Here is a 21,101-nt window from a genome sequence, read left to right on the forward strand (position 1 = left end):
CCAAGAGGCCCATCACTGTGAGGGGCTGCCCTCAGCCCTATAAAGACGAGGGTTACCCGCGGTTCTTGACGGCTCATTGGGATGCGATCGGGAGTTGGTGAGTTCTTATATTGTCTTTTGCTTGAGCTTATTGTGATTTCTGGAATTTTTGACTTGTGCTCTGTGTAACCAGCGGGGCCGGGGGGTTTGGGGTATGGGGGGTATTGTAGCACCCCAAACACAACTACCCAGATACAAGTCTCGGGTGCAAATCCACATATTTATTATACAAAAGCACCTTAAAAAGGCGCAATAGTAACACAATTCTTCTCTTTCTTTCTCTACACCTCCCAGGCATGCTTTGTCCTTTTCCACCCGACTCCAACTTGCCTGGATGAGGTCGAGCGGCTTCTTTTATGTCAGACCCTGGAGAACTTCCGGTGCGAGGGCAAAGCCTGATGGAAGCACTTCTGGGTCGATCGGAGGTTTGTGAATCCCTTCAGCTCTCCTTGGCAGCCCCCACAGAACACAACAGGACTCTCTTACAGGATTGCAGGTTCCAGCATGCCCTGCGGGTGTCTGTGTGGGTATCCTAACCCAAGGGGTCTGCAGTCTAGAATATTGGGGGGATATTTATCCTTGCTCATCTCCCCCAGTCCTTCTATTGTACTGACCTCCCGGCCGGGTAAGGATTCTTATCGAATATGGCCAGTCTACGCATGCCGTCCATCACATCTGCTTTTTACTTTAACATTTATTTACTTAGCAGATGCTTTTATCCAAGGGGACTTTGAACTTTCTTTGCTGGATTTGCATTTGGGATTTGTTTGCCTTTGCAGGCATTGCCTCTCTGGCAGAGGTGACCAACTCTGATCCTGGAGGGCCGCAGTGGCTGCAGGTTTTTGTCCCAACCCTGTTGTTTAATTAGAAGCCAAGCCCCCCCAATAACAGATCTTATTTCATTTCATGGCTTCTTTGTATTTTAACTCTGCCATGTCAGTTCATTCTTAAATCATGGATTTTTTCCCTTTCTAACGATACACGTATCATCTGATTCATTTGAAGCCTAAAATGGATGAGGAATTTTCCGTTCTTCACTTTTTCTTCAGTTTCATTTTGAGTTCTTAATTAAACCAAATAGTGAATGATGAACACACACTGGTGGAAATGGAGACACGTTAGATGGGGAACTGCTGGTTCCTTTGCATCTTATTGCTAATAAGGAGGAGTTGAAACAATACATACAGCTGTTTAAGACTCAAATAAGTGATTAAGGGTTCAAATGTCAACAAGTGAGACAACTAAAATGAAGCAGAAAAATGTCACTGGAGCAATAAGCGCTTCATCAGCAATGAGTGATTTCTCTTGAAGCAATTGAGTTGGAACAAAAACCCGAAGCCACTGCGGCCCACCAGGACCAACGCTGCTCAGTCCTGATTTTAAGGGTCTGAGTCCTTAATAGCAAATTAAATTATGTTAATTAGAGGCAAAAAACTAGTCACTAATCAAGAAAATGGTTAGAATGAAGACCTGTAGCCACTGGGGCCCACCAGGACCAACTCTGCTCAGCCCTGATTTAAAGGGCCTGAGTCTTAAATTCAGTGGCGGCTGGTGAAAATGTTTTGAGGTGGGGCTGTGGTACAGCAAACAATTTCTCAAACAATTCTTCACAAATCAAAGCAATATGATTTATTGCAATGCAGACAAAGTTAAAGAACATTATTAAATCATGTCTGATCAATTATTTCAGTATATATATATATATATATATATATATATATATATATACACACACACGACAAATGTGAGGACAACCATGTACAGGAAAATAACTGTGGTGGGAAAAAAAAACTGCATCTTTTTTTTTACTTATTTGTACAGGAATTTTGCTCTTCTCTCCTTCTGATTAACAAACTTCTCAATTACTTTCTTATTGAAGTCAGGAATGTCTCTGACAAGTTTCTTCTCAATAGAAAGCATTGCCACAAAAGCCCCACAAAATTTAACACAATCAATTATCTTGGATAAAATATACCGATTTTTATCTACCTCCTCGTTGTGTTTTCTTATCGCAATCCTGTGACCGTCGTCTAACTGAGTAGCGATGTTTACTCTTCCCAAAATGGCTAGTTTGACGGAATTATCCATGTGTGTCCTGGTGTTCTCATGTTTTCTTACTTTCTCGGACAGGTGCTTCATATCTCTCACTCCCGTAACTGTCCAAGCAGGATCTGTCCCAGTTGCTTTAAACAACAAGCACGGAAACAAAATAAGGCATTAGCAGAAACGCATCCACATAGCCAGGCCTTTTGGTGTACCAACTGGAAGAGTAGCTTGCGTGTACTTCTTCCCTTTTTCGCTTATCTGCTGTCTGATTAAGAGGTTAGGCTGATCTGGACCCAGCTCCTTTACCTTCAGTTTTTCTGCCAAAGTTCTCTTCTCAAACGGATATTGGAGTAGAGATTGAACAGAGTTGGGTTCGTGTCCGGAATTAACAACACCTGAGTCCACCATTGTCACGTAATGTTAATTGAAAATTGCGCCACTACAGACCATCCTTGATTTTAGCTGCTTGGGGCGACAGAAAAATCGCCCATTTCAGTTAAGATTTGAGGACGCTGATTGGCTAAATTTTATGTCACATCTTGAATATATTTATATCTTGAATCAGCATTTGACTAAATTCTACAAAGACCCGCCTCCTTTGGGCGATATCTCGATCGCCCTCAGCTGAAATTGAGGCGTGCTGACAGGCAGAGAAGTTATATGGTGATGGTGAAAACATTTATTTTTTACAGAAGATTTTCTAATATATCACATCATATAATTATACATTTAAATAATTTATATAATTATTATTTTGTGTGTGTGGTTCAGGGAGGGCGGCGCCCTAGCGCCCTCTATTGGCCAGCCGCCACTGCTTAAATTTCTCTCTCTCTCTATACAGGGTGGTCCAGATGTAATTATGTAATTTTCGTTACGCTATAACTTATTAAGTTTATTACATAGAAAATCACCCGAAAAATCCTCGACCATCGAGAAGTGTGCGAACTGACAACATGAAGAATCGTCTTCGTGCCGAACTGGAATGATCCCTGCATAAATCAAAGTCATCCGGTCAACCTGGATCTGCATAATTAGATCTGGACCACCCTGTAAAATCCAACATCTGTCTGTCTGTCTGTCCGCTTTTCATGAGAGAACTACTTAACAGATTTAGATTGGGTTATTTTCTATAATTTGCTTGAACATTCCAGTTGATTTTGTGGCTTCTCTCATCGCACTAAGAATCATAGTTGGCTTGCCGGAGACAAAGTCTGTGGGCCAAGGGGAGGGGGAAGCGTGACGTCTGGAGTGGGGAGCCAGGCAGGGTCCTCCTCACTCACGTGCCAGCCTCTGTTCAAATTGCTCTACCTCTCGCCATGTTTTGGAGTATTCCTTGCCTCCTCTTAGCTCGCTATACCTGTTAGTTTATTGGTTTTTAAACTTTGTCCTGTTTCACTACTGTGTGGGGGACAGCTAGTAGCAAATAAATTAAAGTTAATTAGTAGCAAAAACTAGTCACTAATCAAGAAAATGATTAGAATGAAAACATGTAGCCACTGTGGCTCTCTAGGATCAGAGTTGGCCACCCCGCCTAAGCCTTTTATGCTCTTCCGACCTTCACAGAGTAATACAGCTTTTTTTGCAAAATAAACCTATAAATTATAAAGATTCTGTGCTGTTCTCCGTGATAGTAGCCAGAAGTTTTTGATGGGATTTCCCCTCCAGTGGGCATTTTTGGAGTCATTGAACTATCAAGAAGAAAGCCACTGTTTGGAACTCTCGAGCAACGTAATTTCCACAGCTCCTTCCCTGCAGCTCCAATGATCTTTCCTCTGCCTCATCCACTACCTGCATATTCACACCACTAACTCAGCCTCATACTGCTCACTTGGGGTCTCAGGTAACACTTTTTCCCAACTCCATGGGCAGATCAAAGCTAGAATTACCCTACTTGCACAAGGCAGCAGCAGTTTTGAGAGAAAACTGAATCAGAGAGATGGACACAGAGAAGTCAGAATTCACACAGAACTCGTAACCAGGAAGACTATGATTAGATAAGAAAGCTCAGTGTCTGTAGCCAGAATCAGAGTGGTAAATCATAAGCCAAAAAGAACCTCAAGATGTAAATCGTGATCAGGGAGCAGTAAAATGAAAGACTAACAATATGAAATGATGCAAAACCTTTTCTTTCAGGAATCTCTATCTTGGATGATTAGATAGATAGATAGATAGATAGATAGATAGATAGATAGATAGATAGATAGATAGATAGATAGATAGATAGATAGATAGATAGATAGATAGATACTTTATTAATCCCAAGGGGAAATTCACATTAGGCACACATGGCGCCAGCTTTTTAAAACGTTGCGCTAGTCACATGATGATGTGCAACCTTCAAGGGATTCTTAGTAACCAGTCTCCAATACGGTGGGGTCCATCAAGAAAACAAGATGGCACCACAGGAGAACATGGATCATTTCTAGTTAAATTAAAAACACAAGAAGGCAAAAGATGAATATGAACATTAGATCCCTTGGCATCAGAAACATGGAAAACCAGACTTAAATATTTAAAGGCTAAGGAACAGCTGGGGAAAACTCAACTTATAAATGAGACAAGGATCTTTCCCGAGATCGCTGGAAGCCATGTGCCCTGGCCAATAAATGTAATCATCGGGAGTGCGGCACTCTAAGTGCTTCATCATGTCTCCCTCTCACACACTCTCTGCATGGCGTCTCAGGATGGCTCGTCTCTCCAGGTCCCTGTGGCTCCAACACTTAGGTTGCAGCTGAGCCTTGTTCTCTAAATTGTGTGTAATTTCTGTTTAATTTATTTTTGCATTAATATTTGTTGTATGTTTTTATGTAATTTTTTTTTAATGTTATGGTTATTTATTATTTAATGTTTATGTATTGTGTATTTAGGTTGTTTGAATCTATTTCTTGCGTTTTGTGGGTGGACCCACACGAGAGGTGTGGCTACCACGACATCACTACTTTGGGACCGCCCCCAGCCTTTATAGTGAGGTTGAGCAGATGGTCTCAGTAGGTTGTCATTGAAGTTTCAGGAGGAAACGTCTCAATCTGTGAGAATTGTGTTGATTTCCCTGTTTTTTGTGGACGGACTGTTTGAGTTTTTGGATTCTGAGTACTGAATAGCAGATTTCGTCTGGTTTGCTTTGGACTGCCATTTTTAGGAAATCCTTTCGTTCTTGTTTTGCCTTTTTTCCATTTTTGCTCTCTTGATTGGTTTCTGCGAAAATATTCTTCATTGGTCTTGTCCTTTATGCCAGAGGTCTTATGGTTTCCTCTCTCTTGAAGAGTATTTTTAAAAATATTTGTGAACTGTTAATAGTGTAGGACAGACTGACATTATTCATTTTGCTATGGCTGAAACACAATCCTTTGTCATAAAAAGCCAATGTCAAACACTTTTAACATCTTATTGACTGGGCCTCTCTTTGGAATGCAGTTTCTGAGCCTTATCTGATAAAATAATCAATCACAAGCCAAGTGACATCATAGAGATGGCTAAATCCCCAAGCTCAAAGAGCCATAACTCAGTGACTGGCAAACCTTGATGGACAAACTTTTAGTCATCCAAAAATGATGGGCTGATGTGCACCCAACAACCCAAAGGCAAGACTCAATTCCTTTCTTTACAAACCCCTGCACACCCTAAATCCCCTCTCGATTCATCCAACTCACTGCTCTCAGCCTGGACATAACTTTGAAGCAGGGACACCATAGACTACAGGGTGTGACCACCTTTACTCTGAAGGGCAATCCAGTGTATGGAGGACTTGTCTGTATAGGAGATGGATGAGGGGCCTACGAGTCCAAATCTTGTTGAGCAAAGCAAGTGTACAAGCAGAGAAAGACCTCTTGTAAAAGGCCACACATTGGTCTTGCTAATGACAGGAGCTGACCTATCACCAGCCACCCAGTTGGTGTAACTTTGCTAGCAACTGAGGACATTGTATGTAAAAAAACAAGGCGATGAATGAGAAGAGCCCCTGAACAAAGAAAGAAAAGCACATTGAAGACCTTTCCACATGCTGGAGAAAGCCGACCAGAAAAGGAACAAAGCATCACCTACATCCAACTGTAAGTACACCTGTTTTGATTCTGAGACCTATTAACTATAACTCAGTAGTTGGGATAAAGCCAACTGATGTACTATGATATTGGTGTCACTGAAACTGGAAGTGATAATCTTGTGAGGGGGAAGTCTTTAGCTGTTATAAGTTTCTTTCTAAATCAAGTGAGAAGGTTCAGACCAGCATCTCCCTCACACACACGGGGTAACCCAGCGTATACTGGCTGTAAGCAAATCAATGCTACGGTGCAGAATAACTACCCAAAAAACGTAGCCATTTTGACCACATGAATTAAAAGATCAGAATTCATAAGTTATGTGCCTTGTCTGCAGGACAGAAAAAGTTATTGGTTGTTATTTTATGTTTTGCATTGTTTGTTATTGTTCTTTGTGTATATAATCATCTTTTTCTACCACTGAGTCATAAATAAATTGGATTATTTGGTTTATTGGACAAAGCATGGGTACTTTGTTGAGAATAGTCTCTCCCCATGTCCAGATCACAACAGAATAAGTGAAAGTTTTTAATGTAGACTTTCGCCAATTTATGAACCTCATTCATAAATTTTACAGCTCTTTTCATATTTTTGGCATCCTGACTGGAAGGTAAAACAAAGATTCCCGGGTGGGCAAAAGTTAAAATAAATACTTCTCCTACATTAATTTGGCGTTCATGAGTGGTGTCTTACTAATATTTTTTTAATTACTTCCAGGGCAACATTTACAATGAATTAACTAATTAAATAACATCAATCAATCAGTTCTTCGTCTCACGATATGCAGTATTTCCTACAGCAGGCTGTGCTCCTTTTTTAGGCCCAAGTAGGTCTTGAAGCCTGCCTGTTGAGTTTGGGGGTCAGGCTGCCTGAGAGGAGACCTTTTGAGGCCTACACCCTTTCTGCCATTTTGAGTTGCTGCTTCACAACACCAACAGACTTTTCACACTAAGAGTGGAACCCTTCACACACACACACACACTCACACTTGTGCTACTGGACTAAACTAACCATAGGTATCACCTTGCAAATCCATCTGCTGCACGTAGTACAGTCATCCCAGAAAGCCTGCAGGCCATCAAAATTCACAATCTGCTCAGTGAACTTGACGACAAAATAACAGAAGATTTACACTTTCAAATTGGTTGCAAACACTGAGCAACAGGGGGTTCAGGCCAACCATGACCCACTGCACAGAATGCAGATGGGCATTACAAGGCTGTCAAAGTAAACAGCTGCTTTATGGCTCTAGAGAAGAGAAGCAGATATGATGGGACATCATCATCATTGTCGTCGTCATCACCAACATGCTCACATACTCAAACATCAAGAAAGTGCCATCAAAAGAAACTGAACTCAAGATGGGTCTGAACTCCTCTTTATGGCACAGCTTGAGGTCTTCTACCATAACAAAAGGCTGCTGTCTGTGCCCGTGTGTTTTTCCGGTTCCTCAGAGCAATCTGACTGGTCAGTTTGGTTTTGGCGACGTGATCGACAGAGGAAGTGCCGGACAAGAGAGATTCAGACACACAAGGAGGAGTAGAAGTGTTGGAGGCACGCTGAGAGTCGCCGTCGAACACTCAAAGTACAAAAAGCAGCACCTCGAAATGCCCCAGTCTGAGAAGCAGTGCTTTATGGGAACGCACTCGACAGAAGGAGCGCCGGACAAGAAAGGTTCAGACACATGAGGGTGTAGAGGAAAGGTGCTGAAGGCACACATAGGGCAAGAGATATCAAAAGTGTTTAAATGTATTCGACATGCTGTCCTCGACCGGCACTGCTGGCCAATGTATTGATAATAGTAATGATGATGATGACTGGCATTTTCAGTTGGTTGACATCTCTAAACACGTCCAGAGTGAACAGCTGTGGTTATGTAGTCAAGTGTTTCTTGTGATGTTCTTGTGTTTATTGCTGCTGCCCACAATTGTGTCTTGTGTCAAATCCCTAAATTAGATCCGCACCTTCTCCCAGCCTGGACACTTCAATTTCCTCTTAAACACCCAAAATCCATCCATTATCCAACCCGCTATATCCTAACTACAGGGTCACGGGGGTCTGCTGGAGCCAATCCCAGCCAACACAGGGTGCAAGGCAGGAAACAAACCCTGGGCAGGGCGCCAGCCCTCCTCCACAGGGCACACATACACACACACCAAGCACACACCAGGGACAATGTAGAATCACCAATGCACCGAACCTGCATGTCTTTGGATTTTGGAAATAAACCGGAGTACCCGGAGGAAACTCACACAGACACGGGGAGAACATGCAAACTCCACACAGGGATGACCCGGGAAGTGAACCCCGTTCTCCTAACTGCAAGGAGGCAGCGCTACCCACTGCGCCACTGTGCCGCCTAAACGCCCAAAATGTGAAGGCTAAATGAATCAGCATCTCTAATTTGAAGGAGTGCAGATGTCCTGAGGTGGATTGTAGTTCAGTCCTGGGTTGACTCCTGCCTTGTATCCCATGCTGCCTGGATTGGCAAGTTAAGGAAGGCTAGAGGGCAGTAAATGATCGATTACTCCCCAGTGACCCCTGGTGGTTGGTCCTTGCCACTATTGCCCTAATCTGACAGGAGAAACAGTGGGCGTGGATGTGGGCACATGCCCTGCGTTGGCACCATACAGCCTTGTAATTGGGTCTTCATGACATTGAGTTGTGAAAGGGGATGGAAGAATAAATTAATAGATAGATAGATAGATAGATAGATAGATAGATAGATAGATAGATAGAAAGGCTCTAAATGATAGATAGATAGATAGATAGATAGATAGATAGATAGATAGATATGAAAGGCTCTAAATGATAGATAGATAGATAGATAGATAGATAGATAGATAGATAGATAGATAGATGTGAAAGGCACTATATAATAGATAGATAGATAGATAGATAGATAGATAGATAGATAGATAGATAGATAGATAGATAGATAGATGTGAAAGGCACTATATAATAGATAGATAGATAGATAGATAGATAGATAGATAGATAGATAGATAGATAGATAGATAGATATGAAAGGCACTATATAATAGATAGATAGATAGATAGATAGATAGATAGATAGATAGATAGATAGATAGATAGATAGATAGATAGATAGATAGATATCTCTAATTTGAAGGAGTGCAGATGTCCTGAGGTGGGCTGTGGTTCAGTCCTGGGTTGACTCCTGCCTTGTATCCCATGCTTCCTGGATTGGCAAGTTAAGGAAGGCTAGAGGGCAGTAAATGATCGATTACCCCCCAGTGACCCCTGGTGGTTGGTCCTTGCCACTATTGCCCTAACCTGACAGGAGAAACAGTGGGTGTGGATGTGGGCACGTGCCCTGCGTTGGCACCATTCAGCCTTGTAATCGGGTCTTCATGACATTGAGTTGTGAAAGGGGATGGAAGAATACATTATTAGGGTAAAGCTGGAGTGATTAAACAATTATAAGAGTGTAATTAACAGTCACCAAATGGCCATGCTCTCATTCTGTTTTTAATGCGGTCATTGGCACCTGGTGCTAGAATGGAATCAGAATAATCAGCCAAGTGGACGTCCTGCAGCTCTCGGTGGTCACAGATAAAAGTGAGCCGCATCCAATATAAAGACAAATAAACTCAAAGGAGAGGCTCAGACGTAGCCATTGGAGTGAGGAGGACTGGGGCAGAACACGCGCTGGCCGAGCCACACAAATGTCACACACAGGAACAAACGACCATTGTAATGAGAAAGGGGAGCGAGTTAAGATGAAGACTGGGCACGATGGAGGGTCAAGTATGAGATGGGACAATGAAGAACACTCACTCAAAATAGAAAATGGGACCCTGGAGGCTCATTGTTACCACACAGCTTCAAAATTACACATTAAATAACATGAGATATTAAATGGCAGACAATTCTTTACCAGGGAGCAGCTACAATTTGATCAAATCATCAAGGACAGGTGACAGCCAGCATAAGAAAGCAATAATCACATTTTCAAAGTACGAGAGGCAGCGGGTTATGGTGAGGAAGGCATTACAATTTAATACGAGACCAGAACGTTCATCCAAAAAGTCTTCACCCCCTCAGACGTTTTCACATTTGACTTATTTTTTTACTACACTGAACCCTAGGTGATTACATTTGGCTTTTTTTTCCCCAAATTGGCCCTGATGTGTCTGTGTGTCCACCCATTCTGTTCAGATGTTGCCCCCTTGCCTTGTGCCAGGTGCCAGCTCTGATGGGCTCCAGCTGCCCTGCTCTGGACGAGTAGGACAGGAAAATGGGTGGATGGACATCAATCAACAGAGAAAGACTCGCTAATGTCAAAGTGGAAACAGATCTCTGCAAAGTTGTCTAAGCTAATTACAAATGCAAAAAAAAAAAATCTTCTCATCAGTATTCAATATGAGACCCCTAAACCATCACTGGTGCAGTCCATTGATTATACAAGTCAAAGAATTAGTTCAGTGGAGACCACCAGACTGAGGTTTCCATTGACTGGAGTATAAATACAAGGGACAACTTGAAGTGAGTCAGTATGGCGGACAAGCCAACACAATGAGGACAAAAGAACACAACAAGCAGCTCCATGAAAAGCTCGTCAGGGGACAGAGACAAGAAAATGGCCGAGTCGCTGAACATCCAGAGAAAATCAGTCTTGGAGAAATGGGAAGAGCATGGCAGGGCTGTAAACAAAGGCAGCTGGTGGGTCCACAAAAACTGATGAAGACATGTGAGGTAAGCCATTAAAGGCCCCTCTGAGTACTGGGAAGGAGCTACAAGCTACCGTGACCCAGACTGGAGAGGCAGTGCAGACAACAGCTCTGCCCGAGAGCTTCACCAGTCATGGCTTTATGGGAGAAAGAACAGAACATCTCGGCAGAAGGCAGGGGAGACTCAAGTCAGCCAGAAGAAGTTTCTGTGGTCTGACGTACCAGAACTTGTTGGCTTCTCTGTAGAAGACCCCTGGAAGGTCTGTGAGGGTAAAATGAAGGCAGGGAAATTAAAATGCAGCCTGCAAGAAAAAGACACATTGAGAGAAGATTTGATTTCCAGCACGACTACGAGCTTCAAGCAGAAAGCCAAAGCTACACAGGAATGGCTTAACAAGAATGTGAATGTCCTGGAGTGGCACACCTCAGTCTAACTGAGAATTCATAGCTGGGCTTCAAGAAGGGGCTGCTCACTCCTGATCAGCATGGCACCGGGCAGAGCTTAAGCAGTTTAGCGAAGAGGAACAATGCGGAAAAACGGCAGAGTCGAGATGTGCGGATCTGATCGAAGGAGAGACACCGGGGCACAGAGACTCAAGGCTCTGATGGCTGCCATCTGCAAAATGCTGACTTGAAGGGGTGAATACTTAGGAGAGCAGTTAGGTTGTGTTTTACATTTTTAACTCGTTTGGGTCAGAAATTTGTTTTGACTTTGACATTAAAAGGCTTTTTCTGTTGATCAGTGATAAATAAGGCCAAATGAACTCCACTGTAACAATAAAAAGTGAAAACTTAAATATTTTTATAAGCATTACATATACTGTATGTGCCAAAGTAGGTTTACAGTTGTCCATATGGAAAAAGACGTGCAGGTTAGGATTATTACAATAGCTTTATTAACTTAAAAGAACATCACAATGGCACTTGGGTTCAATCTCATTAGTGCTCAGATTACACGTTCTTGTAGTCAGCTTGCTGCACTCAAGTAAAGATAAGAAATAATAACAATAATAAATAAATAACCCACTCAATTAATCAATAAATAATACAAGAATAAACTCGGTGGTTCACGTACTCACAACTGCAAACCTACTCTTGCCCACCCCTGTATATTACATAGAAGAGCAACTTCATTCAATTCAAATCAAATTTACTGTCCCAAGAGGGAAACTGGGTTTGTCAGCAGAGCTTCAACACAAAAAAAATCCACAACAGGACATTAAAAAGACGGCGGCCACCAAGCGTACGTTAGCACAAGTATCACAAAACACTTAGGATATGACGTCAGATTACAGGTATGACCAAAAAAATCAAGAACTGTTTGAGTCTCCGCCAGTGACTGACAAGAGCGGTAGCCGCTCAGCACCCAAGTGAAGCCTGCGGATGTTTGCTAAAGTACATCTCAGCCAAGAAGCAGCCATAGCGTGAGCTAACAAGCTAAGACTGGCCACCATAAAGTCGGGCCAGGACTAATAGAAAAGGACAGGCCACCGAAAAGTGACACATTACAGGGGAGAGGTGGAATGGCAAGGAAGGGTTACAGTTTAAAAAAATAAAATCCATCCCTTGGGGACAAATAAGTTCTATCTATCTATCTATCTATCTATCTATCTATCTATCTATCTATCTATCTATCTATCTATCTATCTATCTATCTATCTATCTATTATATAGTGCCTTTCATCTATCTATCTATCTATCTATCAATCATATAGTGCCTTTAATTAATCTATCTATCTATCATATAGTGCCTTTAATCTATCTATCTATCATATAGTGCCTTTAATCAATCTGGCTATCTATCGATATCTATATAGCACCTTTCTTTCTTTCTCTTTCTTTCTTTCTATCTATCTATTATGTAGTGCCTTTCATATCTATCTATCTATCTATCTCTCTCTCTATCAATCATATAGTGCCTTTCATCTATCTATCTATCTATTATATAGTGCCTTTAATCAATTTATCTATCATATAGTGCCTTTAATCAATCTGGCTATCTATCGATCATATAGTACCTTTCTTTCTTTCTTTCTTTCTTTCTTTCTTTCTTTCTTTCTTTCTTTCTTTCTTTCTTTCTTTCTATCTATCTATCACACAGGTGTCCAACTCCAGGCCTGGAGGGCCGCAATGGCTACAGGTTTTCATTCTAACCCTTTTCCTAATCAGTGACCAGATTTCACAGCTTACTTTACTTTACTTTTTTTCCCTTCATTTTAATTGCCCTGTTAGAAGGATTCAGTCCTCTGAATTGATTCGTTTCCTCATTAAATGGCAACCAAACAGAAATAAGGCATGAAACGAGTCAACAGATGACCAGCTAACCTGGTGCTTCAAACTCCAACCAGTTTCTTAATGAGAAGCCGATGCTTGCTGTTAATTAAACCCGTTATTTAATTCCATGGCCTGTTGCTGCTCTCATTCTGGCACAGCAGACATTTCCAAAACTGTTGATTTTCTGTTTTTCATAAAAACATTGTCAAAATGTTTTGGTGACCTGAGAGATCAGCCTTACTAAGACCTTCACCTTTCTTTATTTTCAGATATTGTGTGAGGGGCACAGGTGAGCTGGTCGTGTAGCGGCTTGTTTTGTGTCTCATTATTGTTTGGCTGCTAATTAAGGGGCCAGAGTCAAGTTAATTAAAAGAAGTAATTAGCAGCAAAACTGGTCACTAATTAAGAAGATGGTTAGAATGAAAACCTGCAGGACTGGGGTTCGACACCCCTGATCTATCATATAGCGCCTTTCCTGTCTATCTACCCAAAGTTTTGCCAAGTCCAACAAACACAGGCTGCGACTATAAAACCTCATCAGGCAGTCAGGCCAGGACTGGTCACTACTGTCATATTACTGACATATTACATGATAGTCACTATGAGCAGACAGATTTTGAATATTTTTTTAAAATATAATATATAAAACGTCGACAGGTTGGCTCTTCTTTATCCAGAGGCTTGTGCGGTGTAACGTAATAATTAAAGACGAGGCACTATAAACTACCCCAGGCAGACTGGAAGTTGGAGGCTGCTCTTCTTTGAGGTCTCCTGATCAGCCATAACAGCTGAAGCTGAGGGGCGGCTGGTCCTAAATCGTGGAGCGCTTTGCCCCTCGTGATGAGGTCGGCTCCCACAATTCATAGTTTTAAAGGCGCTCTTATTCACTCGCTTTATAGCTTATAAGCGTGAGTGTTATTGATATTGTTTATACTGTGTTCATTTTATGTATGTATTTTGTTACATCATTTTACATAAGAGATTTATGTTTGTATGCTGGCATATGTGTGTTCAAGTAGGCATAATTGTTTTTTCTTTTTTGTTATTCCTTATCTGGCTTTTATTTCTAACTGTTAGCCTTTATTCTATGTAAAGCACTTTTATTCAACTTTTTAACTGTGCTATATAAATAAATAAAACCTAAACCTCTTAATATAAAATATCAGATCATAAACTGGTTATTATTAGAGAAGATGCCCCGTAGAATACGACAGTTAAAGGCCGGTCGCTGTATTTCACATATTAGACAGAGAGGATTAAGGAGGTGCTGCTGCGTTCCAGTTTACACAACATTAAATATTACACGACGGACAAGAGGATGTCTTATGGTGTGCCGTAAGAATGAAATAATACTCTTAACAAATGTAACATATCACGTAAAAAGGTGCTGCAGTCTACCACAGGTCGCAGTAACACAGAGACAGTCGACACAAGTGGGCAGTTAGAATGTAAAAATGAAAGAGAAACAGAAAAGCCGAATCCTCGTGATAAGACAGGGAATATTACATGGCAGAATCAAAAGGAATCTAACGGGGCGCCACAGACTGGTCACTCTAAGATATAAGGGGGGCTGTCATTGTAAACAAGAACAATGAAAGACCACTCAGTCAAATGTGGCATGTTGCATTCTACCATCTTAATAGTTTATCTGCCATACCCTTATTTTCCTACAGTGTTCACCATCAAGACGCTCAAACAGCCCAATGTGACACTTGATACCCCGGAGAGGACGCCGGGCGCTATAACACATCACAGAAGGTGCCCTGACGTCACACTGAAGGACTGAAACGCTCACAATGTCACAATTCACGTGACACTAGAGACTCTTCAGACATAATGAATACCCTAATAGATGAGTAAAGAGCGGTCACTAGGAAATAGAAGGGTCCGCACTGGTCACTTTAAAATAAAACGAGGCGTGCCAGGCATTATAATGAGTCCTGCTAACAGGAAACGTGGCAGGCGGTCCACTACCAAGACGCCATCGTGAGATGACCTAAGAGTTCTCATTAAACTGGCCTCATCAAACATGGCGGCGGAGACCGGACAGCTCTAATCACCCGGGGTGGTCTCTATAAAATGTGACACGGCAGACAGGCCATCACAAAGTGTGGGTGGGATTAGAAAGCAGAGCACATCCTCATGAAGATGCAGGTGCAGCAGAACGTGATCATCCACGACTAAAGTTATTAAACGGAACCCGGGAGAGCAGCTGAGGAATCACAGCGACAAGGGGAGGATGGAGCTGAACAAAACACCGGCGATCGGTCAGGAGAAGACACTCAACGAGATGGTGGGCGGCCGCTTTAGGACGAGCCCGCTGGCACTCGGGTTCAGCACACTCTCTTCTCTGTGACGTCCTTCAAGCCACAGTGTGCCGCAGCCACGCAACGCTCACCGGTGCTACTGATGCTAGAAAAGCACGTGACCAGAAGTCGCTATAACCTGGAAGGTCCAATCAGGTCCTTCAGGACCACCAGAGCGGGCACCATAGTGTAACATCTCAGCATTGCTTCTTCATTTTTAACGGCGTCTGCTCGGCCCACCGTATCACACGTCCACCACTGCTATAAAAACCCCAACCGGTGGCCTAAGATGGACACCCCATTGCCATCAGTTGCTGTTGCTTGTCAGGGGTTGCAATTTAGTTACATGGAGGGCACCAGCAACACAAGGCAGGAGCCAGTACACCACTGGGCACACACACCCATACTGTGGCCTAACCATCACAAAGGGGGACAATCAAACCCAAAGGAATGAGAATCAGGAGGCAGAAGCACCAACCTCTGCGCCATCATGCTACCCTCTTACCCAAAGCCACTGCACACATCGGGCAACTCAGAGACAGCCACAAAATAAGGAGAAAGCAGCAATTAAACATACACGGCTCCTAAGTAAGCAGCAGCTCCATCTTGGGCAGAGCGACCGGCTGAAGGGACACCACACAGTGACACTGATGGCCGCCACACTGGTCATCTGCTGCCAACCGTGCCATGCCAGACAAGCCCCACGTCTCAGACCTCTCAGCTCACTCACGCGTCAACTGGCCCCTCACGAGGCAGTGGGCACCACCCAGAACCAGCACTTGTAATCTCAGTTTGGGATGGCAGGCTAACCTTCTAAGCAGCAGATCCTCCAGAGGCCGGAGTGGGTCAGCGCTCCTGGGTCCTTTCGGTCTTTGCTGTGTGCGTCGTCGGTGCTCGAGTTGGCCGTGCTGTTGCAGATGAAGGCCCTGGCATACAGCCAGTAGTCTGTGCCGATGGCCACCGTCATCAAGCCGAACGCGGCAAATGCTCCCACTGTCGTCAAGAGGATCTGGATTCCCTTCTCACACCAAACCATGGCGAGCCGGCACAACCATTTACCCAGAACAACTGGAAGTACTGGTAGTGGAGGTTGGGTCTCGGTCCAAGCTGGGAAAACAACATGGAAGAGGTGAGCAGAAAAGAAAAGGAGAGGAAAAGCAGGAGAGACAGAGGTCGGCCGCGGGTAATGGCACTCACCAGGCTGACGGACGGGCACTCGCCTGGCGGAGGAACGCTAGGCTGGACAGGGAGAATGACGGGCGGCAAGGGCTTCCCTCTGCGCCGTCGCCTGCTCTTCTTCTGCCTCTCGGCCCCTGCCTTTCTCTCCTTGAATCTCTAGCAGCTGAAGTGTGATCTCGTTGGCACTCCTCTCTCCGGCCATCTAACTATCGTTTTCGGAGGTCTCCCTGGGAGGTCTGTGGTGGTCTCCTAATTACCCCAAAGCCATCTTCTTCACCTGGAGAACAAAACAAAAATAAAAACATCCATATGAGCGGAAAGTTGTTTGCTGGCGCCCTATTTCAACCCACGTTCAGGCACATGTCACAAAATGAGCCAGACCTAATGTGACAAAGAAGGGGTGCACCAGCAAACAGGCATCATCTTTATCTGTCAATTCTTCATTCATCCAGCCGTGTTATATACAGCACAGAAGAAGTCTACACAGGATGCCAGTCCATCAAAGGGCACACTAGCCAGTGGGCATTGCCCTCATCAGTTAATTCATTCATCCAGCCATGTTCTATACAGCACAGAAGAAGTCTGCACAGGATGCCAGTCCATCAAAGGGCACACTAGCCAGCGGGCATTACCCTTCTCAGTTAATTCATTCATTCATCCAGTCATGTTAATGTAGGCAGTGTGGCATAGCGGTTAAAGCTTTAGAGGTTCAGACCCTGAGGCTATGGGTTCAAATCCCACTACTGTCACTGTATGACCCTCAGCAAGTCACTTCACCTGCCTGGGCTCCAGCTGGGAAAAGAAATGGAGCCAACTGCATCTCAAATGTTGTCAGATCGTTGGTCTAATAATTCATCCATTCTGCCATCTTATATATTTGGAGTAACTTTCCACCTGATGCCAGTCCATCCGCCATACCCACCCACACTCAGTCTGGGTGACAGCAGTACAGGTCACTTAGCAGGGCCTAATATCACGTTGAGCCCCCTGCTGTCGAGTAAATTGTTATTGGTGGATCATTGGGAGTTTATCACCTCACACCCCAAATGTATTTCACATGCCCCCTCTTACCATTTTGGTCTAGGACTGTGAGAGAAACTGAAGCCCACTGGAGGAAGACCACTGGAACAGAAGAGGAACACGCAGACTCCAGAAAGAAAACAAGAATCTCTGGGAGCAAAATGGACAAACTGCACCAGCAATCTGACCATCCAAACGCTGTATAGCCCCTTTCCCACCGAGTATAATACGTAGACTCTTCGAAACAAAAGGTGACAGAGTGCTTCATTGGGGCGATGCCGCAGAGGAACCATTTCTGCTCCCCAGATGAACAATCCATATGAAGGTTCCAGAAAGAACCTCTGTTTATGTAGATTTGTGACTGGCACCACATCAGTGAAACACAAATGGGTTCCCGATTCACACAGGTGAAGTTTGGGTATTCTTGGTATCCTGCTAGGTCGCCTCTTTGACATTAAAGATTATGTTTTGACCACATATTAGGGGTCTTCTCGAAGGCCCACGGTTTCTGTGTCGAGCAACGGGTCTACCAGGAACCACACAATACAGTAAAGTGCCATTACAGAACCGGCATTTTTAAGAATCCCACACCGAGTTCACATGAACCAAAGTACAGGACACGCAACAAGCTTTATTGTCAGTTCATTAGTAGGGTGCCAATGTGTGAAGACGATAAAATGGAGAGTGCCCTGCTGCTCTGGTCAAGTCACTGGGCAAAAGGGAGAAGGTGTGGCGACAGAGGATGCTGCCACTACGGCAGAAGGAAAGGTAAACAAAGGAAGAAAGGAAGAAAGAAAAGGGTTCAGCGTTCATAACCTTCTTTCCCCTGAATTAATTTAGCGGTCTGTACGTCTAACCTCAAAACGCTGAAGCGCAGTGGGTCAGTCTAAGCTCGCCTATTAACGAATTAGCCGTACCCATCAAGGGTGCCCAGTAGATCGCCTCGGGCAGTGCCTTCACCGCTTCTGTTAATGCGTGGGAATTAATGTGCTTCTGTCATTCTCGGTCTCTTCGTTTCCTAAAGATATGTGGCATTGTAATGCCGCTGATGATGCGACCGAGAGAGAGTGCGCTCCCACCCGGCACCGCAAGGCGAACCGATGCAGAAACCTGAACGGCACTGATCTTCAAGAGGCAGCCTGGCAACCGCCGCCCCCAGAAACACGGCGCGGATAAAAGTCAACGCCGCGCGTGCCCAGCCGGGCAGAGTGACCGTGGAATTCGCCGCAAAACTCCCCGCGCCCGTGCTGCAGACTGCCTCCTCTTCTTCTTCTTCTTCTTCTTCTTTTCGACACTGACATGCAGACGCGCCATCGACTGAGGAAGACACCTTTGAATGGATGACTGCCCTACAGCACAAAACTGCGCATTTCGGCACCATGAGCCCGCATGTGCTCATCATAAAATATTTAAATGCCTTGGCTTGTTATGGGGCATCGGTCTTGGTGGAGCAACTGGCACGCTGTCTGTCAATACACAGACCGACAAAATCGATAGACGGACCGACAGATAGATTTGAAAGGCACTATATAACCGATAGATAGATAGATAGATAGATAGATAGATAGATAGATAATGTGTGTGCCCACTAGTCCATCCGACCTATAGGGCTACAGTCTCGCATCCACCCATGTTACGGGTTTTATTTAAGACCCCGGCCTCGGTCACGTCCGGTTCCTTCCTCTCTTCCGTGATGAAGCTGCGCGGAGGAGGAGGATGAGGAGGATAAAAGAGGATTAAGATACTCTTTCTAAAGACAGATACACACGCATATTGTACATATGGATCTATCTATGTATAGGAATAGATAGATAGATAGATAGATAGATAGATAGATAGATAGATAGATAGATAGATGTTCAAATGTAATATATGTGTGTGCATGTACACACACACATTCCATCCACCCCCATCGACTACTCATCCTCTAGAATATTATATAATAAACGGCCCCAGAGATGGCTGTACCTCCTGAAAGGTTTCAAGGGGAAATCATCAATATCTACCAGATGCAAGACGAAATACGGAACGGGAGACAATCCCTTTAAGGAAAAAAAAAAAAACGTGTCGTGCTCTTTCCGTTAGCTGTAAGACGGAGTTGCCTCTTCAAGAAACAATTATGTAAAATGCTGCAACAAGACACATCATACACGAAAATCAGAGGGAATCGTGTGCCAGTATAATCGAGGCGATAGGAAGCAAGAGTGAGAGAGAAATGCATGGGTGGTTTTCTGTATTTTGCATGTGAATAACAATAATAATGACAATAATAATAAAAGAAAAGTTGAATGTCGGTGCTTCAATGGAAGTCTTGTGGAAGGGGCAGGAATCCCCTTCGACCCTTCTTATTCTTATTACCCGTCTGAAGCAAAGTACAAAATAGGCACTGGAGTCCAACAATCATATGAAGCAATTTGGCCCCGTGCTAATTTCCAAAGGCACGTCCTTCGCTGCCCATCGTCCCACCTTTCCTGTCCGTTCATTCATTCATTCATTCATTCATTCATTCACTGACTCACTCTCTCACTCACTCATTCATTCATGTATGTATGTATTTATTCTCATTTCCACGCGACGCTTACCTGCACATAACGGCGCGCTATTTACCTACTCGGCCATCTGCTCGCTGGCGGGCGCCGCTCTGTCGTTCTGTCTGTCTGTCCGTCGGTCGGTGGCGTGTTCGTTTCCCAGCTCGCGCTGTCCGTCTGTTCCCTTGCGATGTCTTTGCGCTTCCTCGATGTCCGCTCGCTCGCTCGCTCGCTTCTTCGCTGGCTTCCTTGTTAATTTTCTTTCACCCTTGTGGCTAATCGGAGCTCAGCTCGAGCCTCAGACCCCCTCTCTCTTTCAGCCCTCCCTCTCTTGTTCCCGGTTACTAAGTGTGCGTGCGTACGTGCGTGCGTCTGTGCTGGAAACGGGGGGCTGGTGGGGAAGCAATGTTTTCTGGGGGTCGGTGAGGTTAGGGGCGGTCCACTCGCCTACCTATTTCTGGAAAGGGAGGGGGGAAGGTTACGGAGTACTCGAAGCCCGACTGGTTCAGATCAGTTCAGGAGAATGGAGCCGCTGCGGACTTGCCAGTCGGTTCTTTCCGCCATTATTCGGGCGTTCGGATAAGTCCGGAAAGGGAGGGGAGTTCTGCCCGGGCGCGCGGCGCTCAGTCCCCGTGAACGCGCGCCGGTAGCGGTGACCAGGCAGGGACATAACGGAGCGACTAAAGGGATTTTTGTGGTCCTTCTTTTCTGCTTCTTTCTCCTCTTTTTCTTCAGGCTAGGTTAGTGAGGTATAACATCCGTAAGGCTTCATCTCCGCTACAGAACACAAACATCCCTAGGATGTGGTGTGATTGGCGGGTGAGAATCTACTCATTGTGAAGCCCCCTCGTCACAGAGCAGAGTGAGCCTTCACTCCAGCAGCACATCTGGATCTCAGCGGCATTGAGTACTCATTCAGAAAATGGGCTGTAATAATATCTGTGAGGTCTCACTTGGCAGGCTCTCTGCCACTCGCTC

General features: G+C 44.2%; 1 protein-coding gene across 3 annotated transcripts in view; it reads right to left on the reverse strand.

The window, feature by feature from the left end:
• cacng8b (calcium channel, voltage-dependent, gamma subunit 8b) overlaps positions 1 to 20,425 on the reverse strand; it is a 40,529-nt gene extending 20,104 nt beyond the window's left edge. Inside the window, exons 1-3 of one of the 3 annotated variants that reach the window (XM_039741107.1) lie at positions 20,207 to 20,425; positions 16,594 to 16,852; positions 16,207 to 16,503 (exon numbers count right to left, since the gene is read on the reverse strand). In XM_039741107.1, coding sequence (XP_039597041.1) covers positions 16,207 to 16,432 — 226 coding nt within the window. In that variant the 5' untranslated portion in view covers positions 16,433 to 16,503; positions 16,594 to 16,852; positions 20,207 to 20,425. Of the gene's footprint in view, positions 1 to 16,206; positions 16,504 to 16,593; positions 16,853 to 20,177 lie in introns of all 3 variants that reach the window. The other 2 variants (XM_039741106.1, XM_039741105.1) reach the window with 2 other exon arrangements.
• Between the last annotated feature and the right edge of the window lie 676 nt (positions 20,426 to 21,101).

The sequence above is a fragment of the Polypterus senegalus genome, chromosome 18, assembly GCF_016835505.1.
Source record: "Polypterus senegalus isolate Bchr_013 chromosome 18, ASM1683550v1, whole genome shotgun sequence".
Lineage (NCBI taxonomy): Eukaryota > Metazoa > Chordata > Cladistia > Polypteriformes > Polypteridae > Polypterus > Polypterus senegalus.